Here is a 20,472-nt window from a genome sequence, read left to right on the forward strand (position 1 = left end):
TTTTTTTCAAAACAAGGTTTCTCTGTGTAGCCCTGGCTCTCCTGAAACTCACTCTGTAGACCAGGCTGGCCTCAGACTCACAGAGATCCGCCTGCCTCTGCCTCCCGAGTGCTGGGATTAAAGGTGTGTGCCAGCCACCACCGCCCGGCTGACACTTTTGTTCTTTTATTCTGGTGCAGAATGGAATCCAGGGATTGATTGTGTGCATTATGCAAACCATCTGCCACACACCACAACCCCAGCCCCTCACTGGGGGATTCTAGGCAAGCATCCTACCACTTAGCTACATCCCTAGCCTCAGATTTGTCTAATCTAGAATCTCCCTGGAAGAGAGATGCAACAAAACTGGTTGGGAGAAACTTCTTCAGTCGAATGAAATTATAGAACAAATCAGTCATCAGAAACCTCACCCTTCTATTCCCAGGTGGTTGATCTGAGGTGGGGTGTCCCGAACACACAGGCCACTGACCACTTGACCACAGAACTCTGCTTAGAAGAACTTGAACGCTGCCAGAAAACATCCATAGGACCAGCTTTTGTGGTGAGTGTGTCAGGGTAGGTAGAGGTGCCCTTATTCTGTCTTCCATCACAGGAATGCGGTCCCTGACAGCTACCCAAACAGAGGAGTGGGAGAAGTGGGTGGCATTTTAGCAAACATCCCAATCCCCATAAACCGGTCATGACAGACAAAACCAATCAGTAACTACTCATGTGCTCTTCAGAAATAGCTGGAAGCTAGGCATTAGTAATCAAATGCAGCAGTAAGTGAGCGGGAGAGTATAACACTGACTTGGGAGGGTGTCTTTTGGGCCGTTCTGAAATTCCCTCACTCTTCCCACCTGGTCCACTTTACATCTGTGAAACTTTGGGATTCTGGAAAACAAGAGAGGAAGTAGAAACCCACATCCTTTCTCCGCCTCCATGTTTCTGTTGGTCTGGAACACACACCTGTACCTCCTCTGTCACCAAAATAATCCCCAAGCTGGGAGATAGCCAGGCCTGTATTTCCAGCACCCAGGAGGTGGGGGCAGGAAGATCAGAAGTTCAAGGTCATCCTTGGCTACCAAGTTGCAGACCCTGTGTCCAAAAGTGACAATTAAAAAAGAAAAGCAAGCTGGGTGGTGGTGGCTTTAATGCCTTTAATCTCAGCACTTGGGAGGCAGAGGCAGGCGGATCTCTGTGAGTTCGAGGCCAGCCTGGTCTACAGAGTGAGATCCAGGACAGGCTCCCAAAACTACACAAAGAAACCCTGTCGCAAAAAACCAAACCAAAACAACAGCAACAACAAAATCCCAACCCCTCTCCTCAACCCCAGAAGAAACCCCAAAAGAAAAACAAACAAACAAAAACCGAGCTGGGAATACCCAGCACTCAGAAGGCAGGGGCAGGTGGATCTCTATGAGTTTAAGGCCAGCCTGGTCTACAGAGCGAGATCCAAGACAGCCAGGGATACATAGAGAGACCCTGTTTTGAAACAAACAAAACAAAACTGTAAGGATTCTGTCCTTAATTATGTCACCAGCCTGCGATGGTGTCCCAGCCTAAAAAGCGGGTTGCCCTCTGTGCGTTCTCTTCCTTTCCGCACTCTCTCTTTCTGTTCTCTTCCCTCCGCACAGTCTCTCTGTTTCTCTGTTTCTTTCTGCCATTGCCAGCACAGCCCGAGGACAGTCCCCAGGGTGTCCGTCACAAAGAATATAGCTCAGATTACAGCTTCGAGAACTGCGGACTCACTGTGGGGAAGAATCATGGCGGTAGCAGTAGTGGTAGCTGTGTGGGGGTCCAGTGGAGGCGAGGGATGCATCCGTGCTCTCTTGCTGGATGGGGGAGGAGGCGGCAAGCGGCAGCAGTCAGCAGGTCCTCTATCTATCAGGTCCTCGGTGATCTATCCAATGTTGGTTAAAGGCTCCCTGCTCATGGCTAGCCGCCACCTGCAGCGGCCATGCCGGTGGAGGAGAGTGCTGATCGGAAGAATCACAGGCCATGGTTGCCTTTTTAGAGCTTTATCATGGGGGGGGGGGAGAGAGAGAGAGAGAGAGAGAGAGAGAGAGAGAGAGAGAGAGAGAGATGACAGATGGAAGGAGAGAGCGGAAAGAGAAGGGCAGACAGAGGTCCCGCCTGCTTTTTAGGCTGGGACGCCATCGCATGCTGGTGATGTAATTAAGGACAGAACCCTTACAAAAACAAACAAACAAACAAACAAACAAACACCCCTCAGATCCAGCAGTGAAGAGCCTGTGCTGCTGCTGCACAGGACCCCAGTTCAGTGCCCAGCACCCATGCCAGGCTGCTCACAACTGTTCATAACTCCAGCCCCCGGGAGTCTGATGCCCTCTTCTGGCCTCTGAGGACACTGCACTCATGTGCACATACCCACGCACAGGCTCATCCATGAATAAAAAACCTCACTGTCCACAGGAAGAGCTGCAGATCCTGTGCAGCAACATACACATTGCCTTGATCGCGGTGAGTGTGCCGGCAGCATGGATTAGCATTCACCCAGATTTCTAGAATGTTCTATCGGCTAGTGTTGCCTCGTCGATTAAGTCTCCCAAAGAGAACAAAACAGAAGAAGCTAGAGGTGCAGGCGTACACCTGTTGTCGCAGCTACTTGGGAGGCTGAGGCAGGAGGATTGCTGCAACCCAGGAGTCTTTTTTTAAGAATATTAAAAAAAAAATGTCTTACTTGACAATTTCTTACCTTTACACACTTTATCTTGATCAAATCCACCCCCAGCTTGCTCTGCCTACTCCCCTAGACCTCCCAGACATCCCTTCCTCCCACTTTCTTGTCTTTTTTTTTTTTTTTTTTAAATAACCCGATGGGTCCAATTAGTACCACCTGAATGCTCACAGGTATTCGGCCATCGTAGAGCCTGAGCAACCTGCCAGAGGCCCTACCCTCCAGACAAAGTGACTTCCTTCACCAGCAGCCATCAACTGCCGATGGGTCCTCAGATCAGGGTGGGACCTCATAACACCCCCACATTGGGTTTTGTAAGAATGATAAGTGGTGTTGGTTACCACGCAGATAGGTCATGGCCACGGCAAAACCCAGTATCAGTATCAGAGCTTTATTAGGAGAAAGAGAGGTGGAGGGCAGAAGAACCAGGCCTGGGAGAGACACGTGTGGAGAGAGAGAGAGAGAGAGAGAGAGAGAGAGAGAGAGAGAGAGAGAGAGAGAGAGAACAGAGAGAGAGGGTGGGGCCTGAGTCACGTCTCTTTAAGGTGCAGGTGAGCTTACAGAGCTAAGCCATGCATGTGCAGATTGCATGACCACGCCGTGCTACGTAATCACCAGCGCACACTGATGATGTAAGACACAAGACTAGCTCCTGAACTGCGGTCAGGCAGCTGGAGCGCGGCAGAATCCCAACAGGTTTTAGCTGTCTTGATCATGTGTAGGTATAGCTGAGCTGTTTTGATCTTGTGTAGGTATAGCTGCTGTGAGCTCATGCATTCAGTCAGGTGCCTGCCCTGAGGAGATTTCTCCCAGAGTCCTGGGGAGGATGCTGCAATTGTGGGGATACTAATCTAAGGGATATCAAATGAATCTATTTACATGAAACTCTTTAGTCCATCCACTTTATTCTTCAAGACAAAATTCTATCTACACAGCTTCACCTCTGTTCTCATACTTAGCTCCTCTCTGTCCCCTGTCCTCCTGTCCTCTCATAGTCCTATCTGAGTTCTTTCCATCTCGTTCTCATCTTCGTCTTCATTCCTATCTCCATCTGTGTTCCTTTCTTCTTCCTGTGACCCATCTCCCCACCCATACCATCAGCAATACTCTGCCCGGCCACTTTCTGGGCGGGTGGGGAGAGTCTGCTCAGTAGCTAGGAAACCTGCATCATAGCTTGAATGCACCTGGTAAGAAAAAAGCCCTTTTGTTGAGCTAATTGTTGGAGGGGAAGTCTGAGGTGCCATTTGGTCTGAGGAAGAAAGGAGGGTCTGAGCTTAATTTGTACAAGATACAAAGCTACTATCTAATGTCAGCCTTGTCCTCCTGTTGTAGATGGTGTCTCTGCATAGATATTGACCTTAATTCAGGAGACAAGCAGGTGGTCTGAAATGCTTATTCTGTCTGCCATTTGTCTTTGGATGTTTGAGAGGTAACTCAGATAAAATACACTGTTAGAAGGTCTTTTTTTTTTTTAGATTTATTTATTTATTATGTTATGGTGTTCTGTCTGCATGTATCCCTGCAGGCCAGAAGAGGGAGCTAGATCTCATTACAGATGGTTGTGAGCCACCATGTGGGTGCTAGGAATTGAACTCAGGACCTCTGGAAGAACAGCCAGTGTTCTTAACCTCTGAGCCATCTCTCCAGCCCTGTTAGAAGTTCTTAGAAGAAGAATTAATTGGGAAAGCTACCACCGCATACAAGAAAATCATTACAGGAGCCAGCTAAAATGTATTTAAGAGCTAATATCACCAAGACTCCTTGAGGCTTGGCTTTTTCCTCTGGAAGAGCCCTGCTTCTTCCGGGTATTGGCTTTTGCTATAGTCAGCTGAATTCCTGCTTCATGTTTCTGTGGCCTGTGGCGGTCATGCCGTGTCTACAGCCTTCTTCCCGCTCCCCCGCCCCTTTTGTGATGCTCCTGAGCCTTTTGTGCTGATGGAGATGTCCCATTTAGAGCCCGTGAGTTGGAGGCCAGCCTGGGCCAGGGCTGAGGCACAACTCTGCCAATGTGGTAACATTTTGTTGTTGTTTGCTTTTTTATTTTTGTTTTTTCCAGACAGGGTTTCTCTGTGTAGCCCTGGCTGTCCTGGATCTCACTCTATAGACCAGGCTGGCCTCAAACTCACAGAGATCCGCTTGCCTCTGCCTCCCGAGTGCTGGGATTAAAGGTGTGCACCAAGTGCCTGGTCATGGGTTAACTTTTAACTTCAGTGCCTCTGGTGTCTTCAAACTGCGTCCTGTCCTCTTTGTACTCAACTACCCGGATGTTTTAATTATTATTGCTTTAAAGTCTTTTCTCAGGCTGGGAGAACGCTCAGTGTGTCAGGTGTCTGGTGTACAGGCAGGAGCACCCGAGTTCAAATCCTGAGCACCCAGAGGGCAAAGATGGGTGGATCCCTGGAACTCACTGAGCAGCCAGTCAGTGAGCTCAGGTTCCTGGAGAGACTGTGTCTCAAAAAATAAGGTGTGGACTGGAGAGGTGGCTAAGCAGTACTGCGTACCTGCTGTAATCACAGAAGACCCAGCACCTGTAAGGGCCCGAGAATTGCTGAAAACCTCAGACCCAAATAGTACATGAAAGCAGCATTGATTCCAGCCTATGGGGGGGAGGGTACAAAATGTTCCCTGAAAGGGGCACGCAGGTCCCTTTTAAGCTCAGCTAGGGAAATCTAGAAAAAGCTAGGTCATCTAAAAAAAAAAATTGATTAGGCAGGCTGTGGCTACATTAGTACATTCTTAATTGGCTGTGGTTATAGTTTTACCTTTTGGGGGCATACTTGGGCAAGGCAGGGTATGTTTTAGGGAGATTACAGGAACTGTCCTTTCTGGTCACTGCCTTGAGGTACTGTGGGCTGGCTCAGGCCTGGTACGTACTGTCTCCCTCATCTCTGGGTATCTGCTGTCTCCCTCATCTCTGGGTATCTGCTGTCTCCCTCATCTCTGGGTACCTGCTGTCTCCCTCATCTCTGGGTGCTTCTATCTCCCTCAGCTCTGGGTACTTCTATCTCCCTCATCTCTGGGTACCTGCTGTCTCTCTCATCTCTGGGTACACACTATCTCCCTCGTTGTCCTTTTAGGAAACTGAAACTCAGGCCCAATTGTAAAATGGGGAAAGTTCGGACCTTCCACGTCCTCATCAGGGAGCTCACAAATGCTTATAACTCCAGCTCCAGGGGATCTGACACCCTCTTCTGGCCTCTGTGGACACTGCATCCACAATAGCACACACCCACACATGTAAATAAACTTTAAAAAATTAATAAGTTAGAGAGAGGACTAGAAGTCATATTGTGTGTACCTTTGGCCTCCACATGCACAGACCACATATGTATGCACACACACACACACACACACACACACACACACACACACACGATGAAAATGCTCTCTTGCCATAACTCCCCTTCTCAGTTATTTTTCCATGCTCCTAAGTTTCATTTCCCAAAGATCTGACAATCATGTTGAGTTTGCAAAGGATAACTGGGTTTCGTTTTTTCCCTTTTGAGGAGGGGTCTCAGGTAGCCCAGGATGGCCTCGAACTCACTATGAAGCTGAAACTAGTCATTGGGGCAATTCTCCAGCCTCCATGTCCAGTGCAGGGATGGCGGGCCTGTGCCACCAGCCAGTCCAGTTCTGGACATTTATTTATTTATGGGAGTGGAGCACAGGCCTTGGTGTGGAGGTCAGAGGGCAACCTGCAGTAATGAATTCTCCGCAGGTGCCTGCCCTGAGGGGATTTCTACCAGGGTCCAGAACAGATGCTACAAGCCGCTGGGTTACTCATCCGAGGGAAACCAAGTGAATCTAAGCACACAGAGCTCTGTAGTCCATTCACTTCGTTCTTCTAAACCAACTCCAGCCACACAGCTTCTTTTCTGTGCTCATACTCAGCTCCTCTCTGTCCCTCTGCTGCTCCCTCATCGTTCTACCTAGTTCTTTCCATGTTCTTATCTTTGTTCCCCCAAGCACACACACACACACACACACACACACACACACACACACACACACACACCTCCATTCATTAACAACTTGTTAGTAAAAACTACAAAATGCTCTTTCAGGGACAAGTATTCTGGTAAGAGTCACACTTGGCGAAGACTCCTCAGCTTCACTGGTGACTGACAGCTGCTGTGGGTTGTAAAAAGTTCTGTCCATCTCTTAAAGGGAGAGCTACATGGGATACAAGGGAAGACGTTAAACCTATGAGAGATTTAAGGAAAAGGCAAAGAATATGTGTGCTATTTTATGTGATTAATAATATCCAGACATGGGCAGTGGTGGCGCATGCCTTTAATCCCAGCACTTGGGAGGCAGAGGCAGGCAGATCTTTGTGAGTTCGAGGCCAGCCTGGTCTACAAAGCAAGTTTCAGGATAGGCTCCAAAGCTACACAGAGAAACCCTGTCTTAGAAAAACCTAAATAAACAAACAAACAAACAAATAAATAAATCCAGGCGTGGTTCATCAGTTAACAGCCTTTTTCTGTTAGTCACCTGAATCTCAGGACCTACCTATACATAATTAGTCTACTGAGCCTAAAATCTTGCATTAAAAACTGGTGTAGAAATAAATACAAAGTGTTAATTGTTTTTTGAATCAGAGGGGGAGGTGCCGGTGGAGGAAGCTTAGGGCAACATAGGTGCTGTTGATCTCCTGAAGGACTAAGATATACCAAGGCCAGACACCTGCTCTATCACTTCTGGTTCACTGTAATTCTTCTGAAGGGTTTTGATCTAACAAGGCAGGGCACCTGAAATTCCACTCTGTGAAAGTTCTACGAGGACACTTTGGCCAATATTTACCTTGTCAGTGGCTAAGGATGGAGAACAAGACCTCTAAGCATCTACAGTCCACATGGAACAATAGATCTAGCATAAAGCATATTTTAGTAGGTTTCTATTCATAAAAAATGTACAGTTAAATAAGAAACCATCTTCTAGACTATCTATAATTATGTGTGCCCATAAGATTGAGAGGCAGTCGTGAGATTACATGTACACATTACATGGAGATGCACGGTAAATGGGGAGAATCATAGCTGTTATTGCACAAGAAGTTTACAACAAGAGACAGCCAGTTCATTCAAAAGGCAGGAATTCCATAACGCCCGGGTGATGGTTTCCTCTAACAGAACCCTTAGTTCTGATAGGTTGGCCTTCTGAACTCTAGTTGTCACTGCTGTATGCTCCCGTAGTCTTTTGCTACCAGTAGCTCTATGGGTGACTATGGAGGTCCAGCCCCTCGATAGTCCTTTCCCAGGTCCCAGAAGAATCTACAGCCAGCTGATAATTTAATCTTTGATGAAAAGAAATGAATCTATGTACACGAAACTCCTTAGTCCATACACTTTGTTATTCTGAGTCAGTTCTCTCTCTACACAGCTTCTGTTCTGCTCTCATTTTTAGCTCCTTTCTTGCCTGATTTCTCTCTACCTTTTTCTGCTGTCCTCTCTAAGCTCTATCTTAATTCTCTCATCTCAGTTCTGCCCCATCTAGGTTCTTATCCATCTAGTTCTTTCCCATATCAGCTCCTCTCCCATCTCCTTCCTCATCTTGTTCTTCCCCATCTGGCTCTTCCTCATCTTCAATCTTGTTCCTCTAGTCCTCTCTTCTTGCCCTTCAATCCAGTTCTTCCCCATCTCAGTTTGTTTCTCTCCAGTTCTTCCCATCTTCTAGTTCTTCCATTCTCTTTTCTCTTTTCTGTCTCATCCTCAAGTCCGCTCTTCAAAATCCTCCTCTCTCTCCTTCTACCTCGCAGTTCTCCTTATTCTCTCCATTCTCCCCAAATCTCTCAGGAATCCAGTTATAATGCCAAGCAATAGCAATCATCTGGCAGAGCAAGGTCACCAGGCTTGAATTCTTAGGGGTCATAAAGGCAGGTAAGAATTTTCCTCAGGCAGTGACCACCAGGCTTTCTTTTACAACCCAAAGGGGAGTGGTAAAGGAGGAGGTCAACTGAGAGCTAATGATCAATTAGTACATCAAAAGGGGGAATCTATGTGCTCAGTCTGCATTCCTAGAACTGGTTAGGTAAGAAGTTAGGGGTCTGTTAGTAAGGTTGTATAAGAAAGGAGGGTCTCACCCTAAATTGCACAAGAAATAAAGCTATCTGCCAGACTTAGGAGACAGGTGTTGTTTCATTTGGTCTTGGATGCTTGATAGGTATTTTAGATAAGTACACTATTAGGAAGCACGTATAGCATTACAAGAAAATCACTGTAGGAACCAGCTAATATACATACAAAAGCTAAAATATCACGGAGACTCCTTGAGCGATGGCTTGACCTTGGAGAAGTCCTTGACTTCTCTAAGCGGTGGCTTTTGTGACAGTGGCTGAATTCCACCGTTTCCCTGTGGCTCGAAACCCAGCTCTCAATGCTGCAGGGGCCGCTTCCCTGCCTCCACCCTCCACCATCTGAGTTCTAGGGACTGAACTCAGGCTGTCGGGCTCCATGGCAAATGCCTTTACCCACTGAACCGTCTTGACAGCCCTGTAAAAATGTTTTCTAAATGGGAAGGAGGAAATATCCCCAAGCACAAAAATAAACAAGCCACCCACAAATTAAAATTTTCAGAGAGAAAGGACTAGGAGATGCCACAGGGAAACTGACCCTCAGTCCACACAGCAGGCTGGGAAAAGCACGAGATGGCTCCCGCTGCATGGGGAAGGACCGTCCCCTGGCCTCCTCCACATCCAAGCCAGCAGTCCTGGGACCTTCTCCCCTACAGCATCACCCCAGTTTGTCTCCAGAGACTGCCTGTCACTGTCACTCTTGTTAGGGGGACTTTCCACGAAATCAGACCACACTGGTGCCCTGGAGAGATGGTTCTGTGGTAAATAACTCATTAGCAAGCCACAGGTTCCCCATGCACCTCATTTAGAGGTGCATCTCTTGGGGCTCCAGCTGCTCCTAGAACCTTCCTTGCTCTGTGGCTGCAGCCCCAAACCTCCCTCTGCAGCAGGCTGGACCCTGTCCCTGGGAGCCTGCAGGGACCCTGGAGGAGCTGCCTGACATTCTGTCACCACAGATTCCTGAACAGGATGTGTGGCCTGGGCCTTTCTGCTGCTCAGAAGGCTGAGGCCAGAGCTAGCCTGGGTAACATTGGAGCCCTGACTCAAAACACCAGAAACTTACCTGTTTCCCTCACATGTGCCCATGCATGGACCCACACACGCATGCGCACGCGCACGCGCACACACCACGTGGACATATACACTTGAATGCACAGGTGCATGTGTACACATATACACACAATTACTCAATTACTACTCAATTACGACTTCTGGGTGTTCTTCTTCCTCCTCCCTTCCTGTGTATCCTTTTCCCATCTCCTCCTCTCCTCCCCTCCCCACTTCCTCATCCCTCCCCTTCCTCACTCCTCCCCCTCCATCCTGTAGCTGCTGCCGAGCTTCCCTCTTCTGAGATACGTCTTCCTTTGCTGTCCATGTTGGCCTAGAACTCACGCTCCTCCTGCCTCAGCCCCCTCCCGTCTGTCTCCCTGCCAGGCTCTCCTGGGCGACCAGTACGGCCCCTGCCTGGTTCCCCGACGGATCGAGGAGAAAGAGTGGGAGGCGCTAAGGGCCCAGCTCACCTCCAGGCCTCGGGATCTGGAGCTGGTGGCCAGGCATTTCCGGAGGGACGACAACGCCATCCCCCCAACCTACGTGCTGCAGCCTCCGGGCTCCGTGGAGGCCCCAGGGCCCGAGGAGGCCACCTTGACCTCTGTCCTGCGAGGCGGAGCCCAGGAGGCCTGGAGGCTGGGCCTCATCAGCCAGGAGCAATGGAAGTGTTACAATCGATCAGGTGAGGCCCAGGGAACCCCAGGGGTCCGTGTGACATCCAAGACAACACACATCGCCCAGGACCTCAGACACACGTGTGTCATCTCAGTGTCAAACCTGCTTGGCTTCCCGGAGATTGCACAGCTCTAGCCAAACCAGTGTCAGCTTCTGGGACCCTTCTCCTGGCCCTGGCTCTGCCCTCCTGGCTCCCAGAGTGACCACCATCCCCATTTGCCGGAGACTGAGGGTGTCCAAGAATGCATTCATTTTTTTATATGCGTTTATTTATTGGCTGGAGAGTGTGTGCCAGCTGTGGAGACGTGTGGAGGTCAGAAGACAATTTGCAGGAGTCAAATTCAGGTTATGAAGCTCAGCCACAAGGGCCTTTACATGCTGATGCATCTCACTGATCCTAGAATGCTGTGTGTGTGTGTGTGTGTGTGTGTGTGTGCGCGCGCGCACGCATGCTCGTGTGTTGGAAGGTGCACTTGTGGGGGTGTGCACACATGTGACCTGAGCTTGTCAGGTGTCTCCCGATTGTGCATTGAGGCCGAGTCTCTCACTGAACCCCAGTTCGTAGATGAAGCTGGTGTCGGTAGCCAGCTTGCTCCACAGTCCCTGTCTCGTTTCCAGTGTGCTAGGTGACAGTCAGTTTTCACCCTACCGAGCTTTCCTGTGAGCACTGAGGATGTGAACCGTGTCCTCGTTAATACATGGCAAACTCTTCACCCACTGGCCATTGTCCCAGCCTCCTGGGGGCTTTTTCTTTTTTCTTTTTTTTGGACAGGATCTCATGTAGCCCAGGCCAGCCCTGAACCTGTTATGTAGCCAGGGATGACTTTGAGCTCCTGATCTCCTGCCTCTGCCTCCAGAGTATTGAGACACAGCTGTGCATCACCACACCGGGGGTATGTGGTGCTGGGGGTGGATTCCCAAGGCTTCCTGCACACTGGGCAAGCCCAGAAATTTATATAAATAGTTTTGCTGTACATGCGGCAAGACCCATAATTTAACTTAACATTGGTGCATTGCAATTAACTAGAGTTCAGACAATACCAGGTCCTTCCATCCCAGCTTTTTTTAGTCTTCCATTTTGAGACAGAGTCTTAGTCACTCAAGCTGGCCTTGAACCTGTGATCTTCCTGCGTCAGCCTCCCGAGTGACTGAGGTAACAGGCCCGTCACTTCATGCCTGCCTTGAAGGGGACATTAGGTGACTCTTGTCCTTGACTGGAATGCAGTGTCTCCAAGGGCCTGGCTCTCCCATCTGTGGAGAGCTGGGAGCCTTCACTGAACCCAGAGAGGCTTCAAAAATAACTCCTCAGGTCTGGCTGCTGCTAAAAAACAAGAGCCTCCTGAGACAAGTCAGTTCAGGCTTCTAGAAAATAAGAGTCCAGGGGTGTTGCTGGGGAAACGACTCGGCAGCAGAGCGCTGGCTGCTCTTCCAGAGGACCCGAGTTCAGTTCTTTTCTGCGCCCCCAGACTCCGTACTCACAGGCACAAACCCACACATATGCACATAATTAAAAACAAAGACAAGCCGGGCGGTGGCGGTGCACGCCTTTAATCCCAGCACTCAGGAGACAGAGGCAGGAGGATCTCTGTGAGTTCGAGGCTAGTCTGGTCTACAGAGTGAGTTCCAGACGGTCGAGGCTACATAGAGATAAATCTTGAAAAGATAAAAGAGTCCTGAGCCAGCTACAGCACACCCCGGCACGGAGATCGGCCAGCTGCAGCACACCCCAGCACAGGGATCGGCCAGCTGCAGCACACCCCGGCACAGGGACCAGCCAGCTGTGGTAATGGTGCCAAGCCTGGCCCACAGCTTGTGTTTGAACTACAGTTTCATTGACTCTCTCAGGCACATTCATCTGGGTATCATCTGTTGCATTCTTGCTACGATGTCAGAACTGTCCGATTGTGACAGATTCATCTTCTTTGGCCCTTTATGGGTGAGGTGCCAAGCTTGTTCCCAGACAGCAGCTGCCACTTCTACCCAGCTGGTCAGTAAAGACTCCACTCTGTAATAATCCTTTCTCCTTCCTCTCTGCCTTCACATCCACCTTGTCCCCATTACTTGTATCTGGGAGGACAGTCTCATTCACTTATCACCTGTTTCCAGGTGACCCTCGATGCTGAGTCCCTGTGTGGACCACGGAGGCCAATACATGCAGGAGCTGGGTGTTTGTTGATTGACTGTTCGAGGGAGATCCTGTAAGCAGACACACTGAGGTGACACTCACAGAGCTGAAATTCCCGTTTGTAAAGCAAACAGTTTAATACTCACCATGCTGTGTAGTGCCACCTTGGTCTAGTTCCAGAACATTCTATCACCTTAGCAGGAGGCTGTTTCCCTAGCCCAGCGGCAGAAGTTCATTCATCTGCTTGCTATCTATGCATGAGCCTGTTCTGGACATTTCTTATCAACAGAATCACACACTGTCTGGTTTTTTTATTTATTTATTTATTTATTTATTTATTTATTTATTTATTTATTTATTTATTTATTTTTCTTTTGAGGGAGAGTCTCCTTGTGTAGTCCAGGCTGACTTAGAACTTTGTATGCTGAGCCAGTGAGATGGCTCTGGAGGTAAAGGTGCTGGCCACCAAGTCTGATGACCCGGTTCAGTCCCGGTGACCCACATGGTAGAGGGAGAGAACGGACTCCCACCCGTGCCAGCTGCAGTCTTTTGGGTTGTGTGTGTGAATGTGCACGTCTGTGTGGGTGCGTGGAGCCCAGAGCAGGACATCAGCCTTGCCCTTGGTCAACTCTCACCTGACTCCTTCAAGACAAAGTCTCTCCTGGACCCCGAAGCTCACAGTTAGGGTAGGCTGGCTGGCCATCAAGATCCTGGCATGACTCCGGAGAGGCTGGCCTCTGGTCTCCACGGGCATGATGTGTAAATACCCCTTCCCACCCCCACACACAAGTGCGTATCCCACGCGGGCTTCTGCAAGCTGCCCCATGTGAATGTCCCATTTGTTGGCCTTGACATGTCTGGAACCTGTCTCCCCAAAGCCCCTCACAGGCCTCGGCGACCCTGATGACCCCTCCTGTTCTGTTTTGCAGTCATTGAGTGGGAGATCGAGCAAGGCCTCCTGAGCTCAGCACAAGGGGACCAGGGAGCGACCATCTTCCTGAGAGATGTACAGGACCTCAGTAAACACATTTTGGACGATTGTTCTCTGAAGATGGTGGATCGGCTGGCGGATGGCTGCCTGGACACCGGAGCCCAGAGTCTTCTCAGTGGCCTTAAGGAACGAATACTGGAAACCCAGCCTGGAGCCCTAAAGTCCCACCGCCTGCCCTGGAGCCGCGACCTGGTCAATCCCAAGAACAAGGCTCATGCCCGCTACCTGAAGGAGCTGACTGAGCAGTTCGTGGCCAGGACCAACCATCAGGTCCTGGAGCAACTTCGAGAGCTGGAGTCAGCCAGACAGGAGCTGGGCTGGCTCTACCAGGAGATCCGCCACCACCTCTGGCGCGGCACAGAGTCCACCAGGATCTTCTGTGGCCACCAGGAGCTCCTGGCCCAGCTGGGGCAGCGGCTCAGACAGGATGACAGCCGGCCCCATACGCCGCTGGTTCTCTTCGGGCCACCGGGCATCGGGAAGACGTCCGTCATGTGCAAGCTAGCCGAGCAGGTACCAAGGCTCCTTGGCCACAAGACGGTGGCCGTCCTGAGGCTGCTGGGGACATCCAAGATGAGCCTGGATGCCCGAAGCCTCCTCAGGAGCGTGTCCTTTCAGGTGTGCTTGGCCTACGGGCTGCCACTGCCCCCAACCCAGGTCCTGGAGGTCCACGCCAGGGTGGGCCACTTCTTCCACACCCTCCTCCACACTGTGTCTCGGAGGGACTTTGAGTCTCTGGTGCTGCTCCTGGACTCAGTTGATGATCTAGATTCCACACGCCATTCTCGGAGGGTCTCCTGGCTCCCCCTCAGGTGTCCCCCAAAGGTGCATCTCATCCTCTCTACATGCTCAGGCCAGCAGGTGTTGCACACCCTGCAGCAGACCCTCAAGGACCCCAGCGCCTACTGGGAGGTGAAGGCCCTGTCTGGATGTCAAGGACAGGAGTTCATCCAGCTGCTGCTGGATGCAGAAAGGAGGACGCTGAGCCCGGCTCAGAGGGATGTCCTCTGGGCCAGCCTCCCAGAGTGCGGCCACCCAGGGCGGCTAAGACTGGCCTTTGAGGAGGCCCGGAAGTGGGCCTCCTTCACTGTGCCAGTGCCCTTGGCCACCACAGCTGAGGAAGCCACTCACCAGCTCTGCATCCGCCTGGAGGAGACCCATGGGCAGCTGCTGGTGGCCCATGTGCTGGGTTACATTGTGTCTTCCAGGTAAGTGACCTTCCCTCCCCGCCTCCCTCCCTCCTTCCCTCCTTCCTTCCCTTCCTCTCTCCTTCCTTCCCTCCCTCTCTCCCTCCTACCCTCCCTCCCTCTCTCTCTCCCTCCTTCCCTCCCTTTCTCCTTCCCTTCTTTCTTCTCTCCCTCCTTTCTTCCCTCCCTCTCTCCTTCTCTCCCTCCCTCTCTCCCTCCTTCCCTCCCTCTCTCCCTCCCTCCCTCCCTCCCTCCTTCCCTCCCCCCTTCCTTCCCTCCCTCCCTCCCTCTCTCCATCCTCCTTCTTTCCCTCCCCCTTCCCTCCCTCCCTCCCTCTCTCCATCCCTCCTTCTTTCCCTCCCCCTTCCCTCCCTCCCTCTCTCCCTTTGTGTTGGTTGACTGCATGTGTGTGTGGCATGCAGAGCCAGAGGAAGATGCGGTGTTCTGTTTGATTCTCAGCATTTATTCCCCGGAGCCAGTGAGCCCAGCCGGGGTTACAGCCACCCTGCCTCTCACATGGATGTTGCAGATCCCGCTGGGGCAGGTAGCCACAGGCAGCCTCTCTTCCCTCCTTTCTGCAGGGATTTGGACAGAACCAGGGCTCTGTGGAGGTCAGGCACGTGCTGTAGGGCTGAACCCCAGCCATCACGTCCGTCTTACATCGCTCTGGCTAAGGTTGCAAACTGTCTGTTGGACGAGAAGAGAGAGTGGCATGCTTGTTTATTCTGGTTTCAGCCGGCACTTGTACGATGCTGGTGGCCAGTCTGTTGCATGTAGCGGTTACCACCTCATGCCTGTGGTGGCTGGCTTGGACTGCCTTGACATGCAGAGTCGCTTGAGAGGAAGCCTTAGTGAGGCATTGTCTGGATCTGGTTGACCTGTGTGTGTGTGTGTGTGTGTGTGTGTGTGTGTGTGTGTGTGTGTGTGTGTGTCTGTATGCACAGGCACACTCAGGCACATGCATGTGTTTGTGTGTGTGTATATGTCTCTGTGCCTGTGTGTGCCTGTGTGAGTGTGTGTGTCTCTGTATGTGCATGTGTGTCCCTCTGTGTGTGTATTTGTGTGTGTGTGTATAGTGTGTGTGCGTGTCTGTTTGTGCATGTCTCTGTGCCTGTGTGTATGCCTGTATGCATGGGTATTGTGCATGTCTGTGTGTATCTCTATGTGTGCATGCACGTGTGTGTGTTCATGTCTCTGTGCATGTGTGAGCAGGTATGTCTCTGTATGCGTATATCTGTGTGTGTTCACGTGATGTGTGTGTGTGTGTGTGTGCATGCCTGTTCTTGTGTGTGCATGCCTCTGTACTTGTGTGTGTTGCCTTGATTGTTTGCTGAGCCCAGCAGCAGTGTCCCCGGGCTGAGCCTGGACTGTGTGGGAGGGGGGCAGCCAGCTGGGTGTGAGCAGGAGGCTCAGGTGCACTCGGTCCTCTGTGTCCTCTGTGCCGGTGACTGGCTGTCTGTGACTAGCCCTCTGCAGCTCCTGTGCCTGTGGCTTCTGCCAGGGTGCCCTGGGGCTGTCTGCCTGCCAGCTTCTCCCTCCCTGTGGCCAGGATGTGTTATTACAAGGGCTGTCAATCATCATGACCTCTGCCTCTGTCTGGAGATGATCGCGCGATTATTTTACCCCTGGTGTTGGAGCTCTGCTGCATCGCTTCGTTATATTTTCTGGTCTCTCTCTCCCTCCCTCCCCCTCTCTCCATTGCTCATTCTCCTTGCCTCTGTCTTTCCGTTATCCATCACCATCACATTCTATCTCTATTATCTATCATCTATTCCATCAGTTACCTGTCATCGACATGTGCCGTGTTCCAGTCTGTCTTAGCCATCGCTCTCTCTCTCTCATCTTTCTGTTTACTGTGTATCTAACATCTGTGATGTCTATCTGTGGGTCCATCACCCATGAGCACACACTGTCCTCCAGCTGTCTGAGCATCCCCATGAGCATCAGTTCTTTTCCTCGTCAGTATTCCATCAAGCTGCTAAGGACAGTCTGAAACCCAAACCAGGACAATCGTAACCTCGAGAAATCAGTCACAAGGACGTCAATACACAGCTCACAATGAGTGTGCACGTGCACACGGGTGGGGGGGGCAGGACTGTGGTGTCATTCTTCAGGCAAGGTCTTTCTTTCTTCCTTTCCTTCTTTCTTTCTTTCTTTCTTTCTTTCTTCTTTGTGTTTTGGAGACCCAGACTCTTGCAGGCCTTGGGTTCACCAAGTAGGTGCGGCTGGCCAAGGAGCCAAGCACCCGCCCGTCTCTGCTTCCCCGGCGCTGGCATGCTGCCGTGAGCAGTGTGTGCACGTCACTGGGGATGTAGCCCAGGTCCTCACGCTTTATTCAGTGAGCTGCACTCCAGCCCCACACTCACAATGGACCCACTGTCTGCACAGAGCCCTGCCAGCTGCTCCCTCTCCTGCCCCCACGCAGGGTGGTGTCGGGGGCTGTATGAGTGAGAGCGTGTCCCAGATTCCTCACACGTGGCAGGCAGGCAGGACAGGGGGACACCAGAAGCTGTTTTAACCCTCAGGGCCTCCCCACTGCCTTTCTTTTACCAGCCAGGCTCCTCCTCCCAAAGGTGACCCAAACTCCCACATCAGCGTGGGGGACCAGGCATGGGGGACACACCCCACTCAACATAGAGTCCTAAAAGGTCTTCAGTGTCTTAGTCCGTTCCTGCTGCTATGACGAAGCACCCCAGGCTGGGTCTCAGCAATAAGAGAAACGGGCAGTCACTTCTCTGTAGGTTACGATCCACACCCAGGGCTCAACTGAAAACGTAGAAAGTGCTTCTGCCGAAGCTCACCGGGTGGAGTACTTGAGGCTCAGCACTTGGGAGGTGGAGGCAGGGGCATCAGGAATTCAGAGTTATACTTGGATACATAGTGAGATTGAAGCTAGCCTGGGCTACATGAGACATTGTCTCAGAATAAAAAATACATAAATAAATAATAGATAGATAGATAGATAGATAGATAGATAGATAGATAGATAGATAGATAAACAGGCTGGAGAGATGGCTAAGGGGTTAAGAGCACATGCTTCTCTTACAGAGGACCTGGGTTTGGTCCCTGTATTTTGCAGCTCACAACTATCTGTAATTCTAGGTCCAGGGCATCTGATGCCCTCTTCTGGCCTCTGTGGCCACCAGGCAAGTGTGTGGTGCACATAAACTCATGCAGGCAAAACACACACACGCATCAAATAAATAAACAGACTGTGTGTCCACACCAAGTGCACGGGGTGGGCTTTCTGTTTCACAGAGTGAGGACTGGGGTCTGCTTGTGAGCTCAGGTTCTCCGCAGATACTAAACAATTCCACAGAGGGGCTCGGCAGCCGACTCTAGGTCTCCTGGTGTCCTGTGGACAGGCTGGAGGGATCTAGATGCTGGCAATGGTTGAGTTCTGGTGAGGGCCTTTCCCACTCCACAGTTAACCGACTTTCTGTAGATGTCTCATATGGAGATAAAAGCAGAACAGTCTCTGGGGGCTGTCTTTATTTATTTGGTGTGTGAGGCGCCGTCTCTGGTGCTGAGACTTTTTCATTCTTGGACTGTGCCCTTTCGGGTCTTTATCACTAGGAATTAAAAATGGCAGTGATCAGTCCTGCTTGGGGGTGTGTGTGTGCATGTGTGTGCATGCATGCATGGTTGTGTGAGAGTGCATGTGTGTGAGTTCACATGTGTGTGTATGAACGTGTGTATGTGTGAAACAAATCCACTCACCAACATGAATAGATGAGGCCCTGGAGGCTGAGGTGGCTCCGTGGAGAACGCGCTCGCACAAACATGAAGAGCAGTGTTCGGATCCCTAGACTCACACAAACGCCGGTGGGCGTGGTGGCCCACCTGTGGTTGGAAGTCACGGATGGGATCCCCAGAGCAAGCTGGCTGACAAGACTAGCCACACTGGTGAGCTCTGGGTTTGACTGACAGAACCCGTCTCAGTGAATAAGGTGGACAAGCCACTGAGGATGAATTCTGTCAACGACCCTGAGCTCCCACATGCAGGCCTACACATGTGCACACCATACACACGTGCCTTCCTCCCCCCGCCCCCCACAACATACACGTGCACGTGAAGAATGAGGAGAAGTAAAATCAAAGAACTCAGGGTGCCAGGCACGACAGTGCCTATCTGTCACCCCAGCACCTGGGAAGCTAAGATGGGAGGTTGGGGAGTTCTGGGCCAGCCTGGGCTACAGAGCAAAACCTTGTCTCAAACAACAGTAAACAAACGAGAAGAATAAGAGCGTCATTCCATCACGAAGCTGGGGGAACCGCCTTCCAGCTGGTTCCAGGGATGTACCCTAGAATACAGATTGAACCCCAGACCCCACGGGGGCTGATTGTCTGCATGAAGACACCGTGGGGCCAACAGTGCTCCAAGTCTGCGCGGAAGAAACCAAGTTGTTACTGAAATTGGAAGGTTCTGTGGATTCGCCTCTCTGAACGCCGGCGAGTCTGCTGCCCTCCCTCGGCCCCTGAGAACGTCGGCTAGCCCAGAGCTTCGGGGGACCTGTGAGCTCATGAGCTGGGGACCAGGCACTGTTCTCCTGGTTTGTTGTTCCAATACCCAAATTCAGGGAGACAGAAACTAACTGGTGCCTTAAGGGGCGAGGCTCACACCGGTAGGGAGCGTGGCAGGCGGCCCCTGAAGGGCGATCCAGGCACCTCCACGAGAACATGCCTTGTTCATGGTGAAGCGCAGGATGGTGGGAAGGTGTGCTCACAAGGCGGAGCTGACTCAAAGAAAGAGGTCCCTGGACTGGAGAGACGGCTCAATGGTTAAGAGCACTGGCTGCTCAGACGAGGACCCAGCTTCTGTTCCCAGCACCCAAGTCCTCAAGGCCACATGGACTCCAGCGCCTCGGAACCCGACGCCCTCTTCTGGTGCTCGAGGGTACTGCGCTCCCATACTCACTCCTCTAGTGGCTGATCTTGGTAGTGACTCCCGACACACCCCAGCAGAGGGAACCCCAGGGGAAGAATTGCCCTGTCCAAGTGGCCCGTGGGCAAGTCTGTGGAGCATTTTCTTAATTCCTGATTGATAGGCAGGCCCAGCCCACTGTGGGCGGTGCCAGCCCTGGGCTTTGAGCGCCTGCCCTGGTTCCCGGGGATGAACGGTGACCTGTAAGCAAACATTTTCCTCTCTGAGTTGCGTTTCTTTTCCTTTATATTGTTTAGATAAGGTCTCACTTTGTAGCCTTGGCTGGTCTAGAACTTGCTCTGGAGACCAGGCTGGCCTCGAACTCACAGAGATCCGCCTGCCTCTGGCGCCCAAGTGCTGGGATTAAAGGCGTGCGCCACCGTGTCTCACTACTCCCCAAGTTGCTTTTGGCCAGTGCTTTATCACAAGCCAAAGCAGTCTAAGACACCCACACATGGAGCTCAGAATAAAATAAATCTGTAAAAGAAAAAATGAGATCCTCACTGCAGAACATTCAGCCCTGGGGGAGTCGTGACAGAGTCTGTAGGTACTGTCACTTACAGGGCAAGAGCGACTGAGTCTGTAGGTACTGTCACTTACAGGGCAAGAGCTGTCCTTGGCATCCCTGAGTGGGCCGGAAGCTCTGCTCAGCAGTCTAGAGTAAGACAATAGTCAGTGCACCCTAGAGAGATACATGCACATACATGTAACATAGAACTCCATGCAATTCACAAGCAGAGATGACACAGTAATTTTTTTTTTCAAGA

The 20,472-nt window shown here is 51.2% G+C and overlaps 1 protein-coding gene across 2 annotated transcripts in view; it reads left to right on the forward strand.

Annotated features, from left to right (window-relative positions):
• Positions 1-20,472, forward strand: part of Nwd1 (NACHT and WD repeat domain containing 1) — a 77,848-nt gene that overhangs the window by 11,323 nt on the left and 46,053 nt on the right. The window contains exons 3-5 of one of the 2 annotated variants that reach the window (XM_028893507.2): positions 425-541; positions 10,188-10,485; positions 13,533-14,802. In XM_028893507.2, coding sequence (XP_028749340.1) covers positions 425-541; positions 10,188-10,485; positions 13,533-14,802 — 1,685 coding nt within the window. The remainder of the gene's footprint in view (positions 1-424; positions 542-10,187; positions 10,486-13,532; positions 14,803-20,472) is intronic. The other variant, XM_037211807.1, reaches the window with a different exon arrangement.

The sequence above is a fragment of the Peromyscus leucopus genome, chromosome 17 (assembly GCF_004664715.2).
Source record: "Peromyscus leucopus breed LL Stock chromosome 17, UCI_PerLeu_2.1, whole genome shotgun sequence".
Classification (NCBI taxonomy): domain Eukaryota; kingdom Metazoa; phylum Chordata; class Mammalia; order Rodentia; family Cricetidae; genus Peromyscus; species Peromyscus leucopus.